Source organism: Tursiops truncatus, chromosome 15, assembly GCF_011762595.2.
Source record: "Tursiops truncatus isolate mTurTru1 chromosome 15, mTurTru1.mat.Y, whole genome shotgun sequence".
NCBI lineage: Eukaryota > Metazoa > Chordata > Mammalia > Artiodactyla > Delphinidae > Tursiops > Tursiops truncatus.
In genome coordinates, this window is record NC_047048.1 from 4,948,446 (window position 1) to 4,958,229 (window position 9,784).

The 9,784-nt window shown below is 45.9% G+C and overlaps 1 protein-coding gene across 4 annotated transcripts in view; it reads left to right on the forward strand.

Annotated features, from left to right (window-relative positions):
* Positions 1-9,100, forward strand: part of RSPH10B (radial spoke head 10 homolog B) — a 39,872-nt gene extending 30,772 nt beyond the window's left edge. For 3 of the 4 annotated variants that reach the window (XM_019930680.3, XM_019930681.3, XM_033839120.2), the window contains 5 exons: positions 743-886; positions 2,283-2,408; positions 3,786-3,885; positions 6,974-7,172; positions 8,653-9,100. In XM_019930680.3, coding sequence (XP_019786239.1) covers positions 743-886; positions 2,283-2,408; positions 3,786-3,885; positions 6,974-7,172; positions 8,653-8,827 — 744 coding nt within the window. In that variant the 3' untranslated portion in view covers positions 8,828-9,100. The remainder of the gene's footprint in view (positions 1-742; positions 887-2,282; positions 2,409-3,785; positions 3,886-6,973; positions 7,173-8,652) is intronic. The other variant, XM_019930682.3, reaches the window with a different exon arrangement.
* Positions 9,101-9,784: the final 684 nt, after the last annotated feature.

The window sequence follows — 9,784 nt, forward strand, 5'->3', positions numbered from 1 at the left end:
TAATGCATATCTTGCCTGTAGTTCTGAAGGCTGACAGTCGGAAATCAAGGTGTTGCTGGAATTGGATCCCTCTGAGGGCTGTGGGGAAGGATCTGCTCCAGGCCTCTCTCCTTGGCTTGTAGAGGTTGTCTGCTCCCCATGTCTCTTCACATTGTCTTCTATGTTTCTGTCTGTGGGTCCAAATTTCCCTCTTCTTGTAAGGACAGCCGCCACACTGAACTAGGGCCCACCCTAACGGCCTCACTTGAGCTCGATTATCTGTAACCTGAGCATACTGGGGGACAGGACTCCAACTCTTTTTTGGGAGGCACAGTTCAAACCGTAACAGTCTTCCCTTTGCAACGCCCCTCCCCATTCATATCCTCCTTACGTACAAAATATGTTCACCCTATCCCAGCATCTCCAGAGGGCTTAGCCATTCAGCACCAACTCTTAACAGGTGCCACTTCTCTAGCTGTCCAAGAAAAAAAGAAATACTTCTGAAAGTGACTGTCCTCAATTAGCTAATATAAAATAAAATGTTTCCGGCAAATAGAAAAATGACTTACAAGCTAAGGAGAGAATATACGTCCTCACAGATCTTTTAAATGCTGTAGTTTTTATTGCAAACTGGTGTGCGCCCATGATGCCTGAGTGTTGAACAAGGTGGTACTTTCTGGAGAACAAACACCCAGAAGAACTGCTGGTCCACCTCGAGGTGTGTCAGGATGAATAAGACCCTTTATATTTTCTTCTATTTCAGCTGGTTTTCCTGGAATTCTTTGAAGCTCTGTTAAGCTTCGCACTCATCTCTGTTACTAACCAATCGACTAAATTCTATTTAAATTTTCCAAATGATGGCTCGTCTGGAAACAAAGCTGGAAGCACTTATACAATGATAAAGCAGGTAACAAATAATATCTTAGAATTTACAGAGTAAGGAATGGGTTTTATTCTGGAATGGTTAAACCATCATCAAGACTATCTTGGGCTTTTGTAACCCTTCAGGCAATAACTTATTTAAGACTTCTTTTCACATTCTGAAAGGAGTGTATTGTCTTTTTTCTACATTAGGGAAAATGTATTTTCTGGTCATGACCTATGACAGTGGAGATACGTAATGAGTGTCAGAGGGCCTACCGACACCCTCAGGGGTGTGGGGCTCCCCTGGCTGGACCACGAGGCCTACGGCATCTGAGGTGGTTTTTATGAAACGTTTCAGCCCATGATCTAGTGTTTACAAGAGTGGATCGCTCGTCACAGAGCACAGATGCCAAGGAACAGCTCCCGAGCGTGTGCAGGATGCTGGGCGCGTCCCAGAGGACAGGACCTGCTCATGGGGCTGGACACTGGGCTTCACACCAAAGCCTTGGGGGAGCAGGGACAGCGTGGGCCGTTGACCGAAAGATCTAGCCGCTGGGTCAGATGGAGCGGGGGTTTCAGGGTAGTGGGCTGGAAGGGTTTCTGATCGTTGAGTCCTTCATTCGGAGCCACAAGGGAGAGTGTTGGGGGCCAGCGGAAACCCCAGCTGGGAAACTCGCCAGAGCTGCTCACTCAGGGAGACCTCTCACTGTTGGTCATCTAAGGAGCACCTCTGACCACGAGTCCCAGGATGTGCCTTGGACCCTCGTGCAGGTTCAACTTCAGTAGCACCCAGTCCACCCGATCAGCAGATACACCCCCTCCAGGTCATCCGAGAGCCTGGCCACAGGCTGGGGCTGGGTCATGTCCACCGTAAACTCATCCATGCCTGCGTGGATGGCAGCACGTGGGCTCCAGTAACCACACACGGACACGCTGGCCTCGGGGACAGCCTCAGAAACCATCCGATCAAGTTCACGTCTGGTTTCCAATCTGGCACCGCACATCCATCAAGATAAACAAGTCCTATTATAACCATACAACGGGGAATGAGCCAGCAGTGAAGTAACTCCTAACACATGCCAACAGCATGGGTGCATTAATTATGCTGGGTGAAAGAAGCCAGACAGAAAAGGATACATACCGCTGTGATTCCAATGACGTAAAATTCTAGAAATGCCAAGTGATCTGTAGTGACAGAAAACAGGTAAGTAGTTGCCCGAGGATGAGGGAAGAGGGCTTCCTGGGGCACAGGAAACCTGGGGTGATGGATACGTCCACTCTCTGAGGCGATGGTTTCACAGGTGTAGATACATCGAAACTCACCGTCCTAGTGCGCCTTATGTGCAGGTCATTGTAAATCAATTATACCACGTTAAAATCACGTACACGTGTGTCTCCACGGAAAACAGAAATCCTCTTATGTATTTGTCGTTGATCAGAACACCCAGAACAGGAGTCCAAGTGCTCTAAGAAGCCAGGAATCTGAGGTGCAGGACGGCAACACTAAGTCGTCTTCAAGCAAGTTAGGAGTCTTGCTTGACATGAGCAAGATAAGGCAATCAGAGGTTTGTATTCACAGTTACCCATGAAAACAGTGCCGCGGCCATGGGATCTACCGCTGCTGCGCACCTGCTATATGGTGAGGGCTCTTCTGGTGCCAGGGTTCTGGCGGGAACAGAAAGCCTGTCCTCTTGTGGGCATCATATTCCGGGGGAGAGAGGGACGTAGTGACACGTGAAGAACAGGAAGAGTGAACGCCCTCGGGGTGCTTACCAGGTGCTACGCACTTCCCAGGGGTCCACTCATTTAATGCCCAGACGACTTGTAGGTGCTTCATCGGCTCCAAGGGGGAACTGAGGCACAGAGGTCGAGTAACTTGCCCACTGTCACAGAACTGGTAAGCAGTGGAGCTGGGGGTTTGCATGCAGGCAGTTCGACTCCAGGATTTACACCCGTTACCGCAGTGCTATACTTCTTTACACAATTGGGAGGGATCAGTGATGCGGTGGAAAGCGAGGCAGGCAGTGGAGACTGAGAGACAGGGTGGGGTGGGAAGGGAAGGTCTTTGGATGAAGCCACACTTGAGCGCAGCTGGGAGGAGACTGTCCTGTGCGGGGGCCTTGAGGCGGGAGCACCTCTGGGGTGTTGGAAGGGGGGTAGCAGCAGGTGTAGCCACGTCGGCGTGGCCCAGAAGATGCACTGAGTGAGGCAGTGCCCGGCCGGGAGGAGGCCCTGAGCAAGGGGGTTCAGTAGGCTCACGACGGCTTTGCTGTTGACAAACCCGTAAGGAAGCTCTTGGAATTATCTGCATGTATTTTGAAGGCTGTGGAGTTTGAGAGGGCAAGAGAAGGCAAAGATGATTCTAAGGGTTTTTTTGGCCTGAACAACTGGAAGAACAGAGCTGCCATTTATCATGAAGGGCAGGACTGGGGTTTGAGGGGGAGATGAGTTTTGGGGGTGAAATTAAAGGGTTGGGTTTGGGCATGTCAGACTTAAGGTGCCTGATGAGACATCCACGTGGTGACAGCAAGTGGCAGCTGGAGACAAAGTCTGGAGTTCAAGGGTGAGATCTACTGGAGATAAAAATGTAGGCGTAAACAGCATGTATTGATATATGGTTTTATATATATATATAGTAATTAAAGCCACTAAGAGATGGATTAATACTTTCCCAACAGGCCCAGGGAGTATTTTCTAGTCTTTGGTTTCCTGGGGAAGCCTTCCAGCAAATACAATAGCTCTGTTATTCATTTCCTTAACAGGACGAATATACAGGTTAAAAAGTCAAATTTTAGGCAGATTAAAAATAGTCAAATTAGCATAAAGATAATGGCCTCACTAATACTTTTCTAATTATTTATAATGTAGAAAATTAGTTTTAGTCCATAATGATGCAGAAGTTATATTTTGCTTTATGATTTTTCTTTTTTTTTTTTAAAAAGAAAAAGCCCAAGATCAAGAAGTCTGTAAGTGGCGGAAAAACTTCCAAAATGAACTTTAAATCTCCAGGAAAGGAGCGAACCTTTCTTTTATCTCAAAATGGTGAGTATTTTAATAATAGAACTTTGGTATTAGCAAACTGTTGCTTATAAATGATTTAACATTTATAAAAACGTACAACCATCTTTTAAAACATAATTAGGCTGGGACAGCTGCTCCCAACTCTGCCCCTGGCTTGACAGAGTTCCCTTTCAAGGCATGGATCTAACCCTTTTCTTTCCCCAGTTTTATTGAGATATACCTGACATACAGTGCTGTGTAAGTTTAAGGTGTGCAGCATAATGACTTGACTTACATGTATCGTGACATGATGGCCACAATACGTTTAGTTAACATCTATCATCTCATAAATACACACAAAAACAGTTCTTCTTGTGATGAGAACACTTAGCGTTTATTCTCTTAACAACTTCCACATACATCATTCAGCAGTGTTAGCTACAGTCATCGTGTTGTACGTTACATCCTTATACCTTACAACTGGAAGTTTGTACCTTTGACCACCTTCCTCCAGTGTCCCCCATCTCCCTCCTCTGGTAACCACATATCTGATCTCTTTTTATATGTTTGTATTTTTAAAAAATAGATTCTACTTATAAGTGAGATCATACAGTATATGTATGTCTCTTTCTGACTTACTTCACTTAGCGTAGTGCCCTCAAGGTCCATCCATGGTGTTGTAAATGGCAGGCTCTCCTCCTTTTTATGGCTGAGTACTATTCCATTGTGTATATATACCTCTTCTTTATCCATTCATCTGTTGAGGGACACTTAGGCCGTCTCCTGTCTTGGCTGTTGTAAATGGTGCCACTGTGAATGTGATGGTGCAGCTATCTCTTTGACATAGTGTCTTCATTTCCTTTGGATATATTCCCAGAAGTGGAATTGCTGGATCATAGGGTAGTTCTTTTTTTATTTTTTGAGGAAACCCATACTGTTTTCCATACTGGTTGTACCAATTTACAATCCCACCAAAACCGTACAAGGGTCCTGTTTTCCCACATCCTTGACAGCATCTCTCTCTTTTTGAAGCAAGCCATTCTAGCAGGTGTGAGTTGGTGTTATTTTTGGCCTTGTCTCGTGGCTTGTGGGATTTTAGTTCCCTAACCAGGGATTGAACCTGGGCCCTCGGCACTGAGAGCGCAAAGTCCTAACCCCTGGACCTCCAGGGAATTCCCTCTCATTGTGTTGTTTTTTTTTACCCAAACATCTTTATCGGAGTATAATTGCTTTGCAATGGTGCGTCAGTTTCTGCTTCATAACAAAGTGAATCAGTTATACATATACCTGTGTCCCCATATCTGTTCCCTCTTGCATCTCCCTCCCACCCTCCCTATCCCACCCCTCTAGATGGTCACAAAGCACTGAGCTGATTTCCCTGTGCTATGCGGCTGCTTCCCACCAGCTATCAGTTTCATATTTGGTAGTGTATATAAGTCCATCTCACTGTGGTTTTGATTTGCATTTCCCTGATGATCAGTGATGCTGAGCACCTTTTCATGTACCTTGCTTTCCCAACGTCGGTGCTAAAGCTGGCATTTGTGGTCCTTCCGTGGCCCACAGATTTGGGCCAGCTTTCTGTGTGTGCTCACTAGTCACCTGCCAGAGCTCACTCTCACCACCACAGGTAGCTGGCCACAGGGGGGAGGTATGTGTGGGTGAGGTGCCTGGAGCCCGGGGGGTGCCTGTGGGCCACCTGGTGCCACTGACTGACTTACTTTCTCCATGGATTTGCCTTTTCTGGACATTTCCTAGAAATGGAATCATATTCTCTTGCATCTGCTTCTTTCACGTATAGTCATTTTGGGATCCGTTCATGTTGTGGTGCATCTTAGTGTCTTGTTCCTGTGTTGCTGAGGAGTATTCCACTGTGTGGACACACCACATTTTATCTGCCCATCAGCTGATGGACGGCTTGGTGGTTTCCATTTCTGGCTATCAGGAGTAATGCTGCTGTGAACACGGGTGTGCAAGTCTTTATGGATATGTTTTCATTTCTCTTAGTCCTTGTAAAATCTGGCACTGGCGGGACTTCCCTGGTGGTCCAGTGGGTAAGACTCCGCGCTCCCAATGCAGGGGCCCTGGGTTCGATTCCTGGTCAGGGAACTGGATCTCACATGCATGCTGCAACTAAGAGTCCGTGTGCTGCAACGAAGACCCAGAGCAGCCTAAATAAATAAATATTAAAAAAAAAAAATCTGGCACCAGCATCAAGGTTCTCTGCATGAGTCTTCCACTCTCGGGCCCTTCACAGTGGCTCCTGGGATGGAGGGTAGATTGGTCACAGAATACTACGTTTACAGAGCACCTGTGCCCATACTCCTCTCCCATCACTGCCATCAAACAGCAGATCAGCCCAAGCTGTAGACACAGTCAAAAAACAACTGCTCTCTTGAAAGATCCCCAGTCTTATTGATAGTATAGAACTATCCAAAGCATTATCTTCCTGGAATCAACTATATTAAACACATTCCAAAGTGTGTATCTGCTGGCCTTAGTAGATGTGAAGCAACTCCTTACCAAGTCAATAATTTTACCTACCTTCTTATTCAATTCAGAGTTAAAATCCTTCTTAAACTTTTCTTGGAATTCCCTAGAGGTCCAGTGGTTAGGACTCTTGTGCTTTCACTGCTGAGGGCGCGGATTTGATCCCTGGCGGGGGAACTAAGATCCTGCAAGCTGTGTGGCATGGCCAAACAAAACAAATAAAATGAAATGAAATTTTCTTAGTGAAAACTGCCTTTAAAGACAATGTATGCAAAAGCCAAGAGTTTTTTTTTCTTTCTCTGAAACATGAGAATCTTGTAAATTTTCTAAGATTTTAATTTTAGAAAACCAAAATATTTAAGCTATTTAGGAAAAAAATAACAGGTACCAGGAGACTTGAAGGAAGTGTTGACAATCATGGCTGTGGTCAGCTGACGCCAGCCTTGTTCCAGGTGGTCCCTGAAGCATTTTGCAGTTACCTTAATCCTCACAAGCCGACGAGAAGCACAGTGTCACCCACCTTATGGGGGGATGAGGACACTCAGCCCAGCATAGGAAGTGACAGAACTGGGGAACTGGAACACAGACCCCAGAGTTATTGCAAGACTGTATTAATGCTCATTTTAATCAAACTTTCTTCCAGCGGAAAAAGAAAAATCCAAGGATGAACAAAAGGAAAAATTCAATACATGGATCAGTAACATGTACATCTTTTTTGTGAACACTCTCTTCCAAGCACATAAACACGAAGAAACCCTCAAGGAGAAAGTAAAGGAAAACAGGCTACGTAATGAAGCGATAGCCCTTCAGAGGAAGGTGGAGAATGAGGAGCTGGAGGCGAGGTAACTCAGTGAACCCCTCGGCTCCCTCCCGCCCACCTGGCTCTCGGGCATCTTTCTTTCCTGTCCTCTGTAGCCACCAGAAGCTTCAGTACCAAACACTTTCATTAAAAGTCTACCACCTCTGGGCTTCCCTGGTGGTGCAGTGGTTAAGAATCCACCTGCCAATGCAGGGGACACGGGTTCAAGCCCTGGTCTGGGAAGATCCCACATGCCGTGGAGCAACTAAGCCCGTGCGCCACAACTACTGAGCCTGCACTCTAGAGCCCACGAGGCACAACTACTGAGCCTGCGAGCCACAACTACTGAGGCTGTGTGCCACAACTAATGAAGCCCACACGCCTAGAGCCCATGCTCCACAACAAGAGAAGCCACTGCAATGAGAGGCCTGTGCACCACAATGAAGAGTAGCCCCTGCTTGCGGCAACTAGAGAAAGCCCGCATGCAGCAACGAATACCCAATGCAGCCAAAAAAAAAATGAATAAAATAATCTAAAAATATATATTTAAAAAAAAAAGTCTCCGCCTTCCGAAGGGCGGCACGTCCTCATGTGCAGCTGGGAACCCGTGGCCACCAGTTCTGTCCTGGTTGTCTAAGGCATCCCCAGGCATCCACGAGGAGGCAGCGTGACATAGATCCAGACTGCCCAGGTTCACATCCCAGCCCCATCACTTATATCACCTGGGTGACCTTGGTGAGGTCTGTCCCTGTGTGCCTGTTTCTGCATCTTTAAGGTGGAGGTGATACCTTGTAGGACTGTTGTGAGGACTGAGTGAGCTAGTGTTTGTGAAGCATCGAGAACAATGCTTGGTGCGTGGTGAGCACCTAGCAAAGGCCGCACACTTACCTTTCTAGAACCACTGTCCAGGCTTAGTTCCATGCAGACAGGTAAGTCCCAAGTGCAAATGTCTGACCTCTGTAAAGGGCATCTCAAGCCCATTGTTCTGTGGAAGAGAGCATTAGACTTAGGGAAAATGGCTACAACAGTATTTTATTTTTTTACAACAGTATTTTAAAAGGCTACTTACTAGCTAAGTTGCTTCAGAGACAAGTGTGTCACAAGTCACCTTAGATGTGTGAAAACTCTGTCTTAAACTATCTAGCTATTGCACCACTTTTTATTTCAGGCAAAGTGATGACAGTTTAGTTCTGTTCACAGAAACTGTTGAGATCCAGGTATGGACTACTTTACACCACATACAACATAAAAACCGGTTTTGAAATTTCAAAGACAAAAAAAGATATCGGGCTTCCCTGGTGGCGCAGTGGCTGAGAGTCCGCCTGCCGATGCAGGGAACACGGGTTCGTGCCCCGGTCCGGGAAGATCCCACATGCCGCGGAGCGGCTGGGCCCGTGAGCCATGGCCGCTGAGCCTGCGCGTCCGGAGCCTGTGCTCCGCAACGGGGGAGGCCGCAACAGTGAGAGGCCCGCGTACCGCAAAAAAAAAAAAAAAGATACTTTCTTGTGTTTGCTTCTTGTTAGGCTGAACAGCTTGAGAGAGGAAGAGACCAAAAGGCAAGACTGTGAGGTCGCCATCACTGTGATCAAGGAACCAGTGCATGCCACATCCTTGAATTTCATGCCGAGCCTCCTGAAAGACGACACAGTGGTGTCCCAGTCCAGCAAATCCATTGCAAATAAGAAAAAGAAAAAGTAGACATCACTGGGTTTGTAAATGAGCCACGAGAACAAGCAGGTGTGAAGGGAATTTAGAACCAAAGCCTGTAACAAATTTCCTACCCAATAAAATTACGTGTGTTTTACTTCTTGTCTAAGTGTTTCTTGAAATACCACTACCTGGGCCCACTGGGTTTTGGGTTTCTAATATGGTTGGATCACTGAAATGCCTGAGTTTTGACAACTGAGCTGAATGAAAATACACAGATGTGGGTATTCAATGAGTGTGTATTCATTGTTTTTTTTTTTTTTTAAATCCAAGTATAAAACGGATGATTAAACTTAGAATCTGATAAAACCAGTGGGGAGTGAAGTTGTTTAAACGTTTCTTTAGGCCTTCCTCCCCTGAGCCTGGCACACCTCCTTTGCCCCTTGTAACCACCCTGTGCCCACATCCTACCTGTCCTTCACATGCTGCCTCTTACATGGCCTCTTCCCTGGTCCTTTCCCAGCCATTCCCACAGCATCGCAAACAGCACTGCATGGACAAAAGGCCGAACAATGTAGGATTGTGCAGTCAGCAGTTAAGTGAATACTTTAAGTCTGTTAGGAAAGTGTTACAGCTAACAGTTGTGTTAAATATAAGAGTAACCACCAAAAGCATAAAAATACAATCTAAAGCTTCCAAACTAGCAAAAAGGAAGGATACTATCATCTGACATAAAGTTGGAAAAAAGGATGGAAACAGAAAACGCAAAAGATGGCAGGGAAAGTACAAATCTACCCGTCATCACCAAGCAAGCAGGTTAACTCACCTTTTCCTTCCCTTCAAAATCCCATAAATAATTAGATTGGGTTTAAAAAAACAGAAATTCACTTCAATGTTATTCTTTACAAGGCAAACATCTTAAACAAAACCAGATAGAAAGGATGAAAATAAAGATATAGAAAAAGATGTACCAGGACAATCTAAACAAGATGACTGGAATAACAAGCA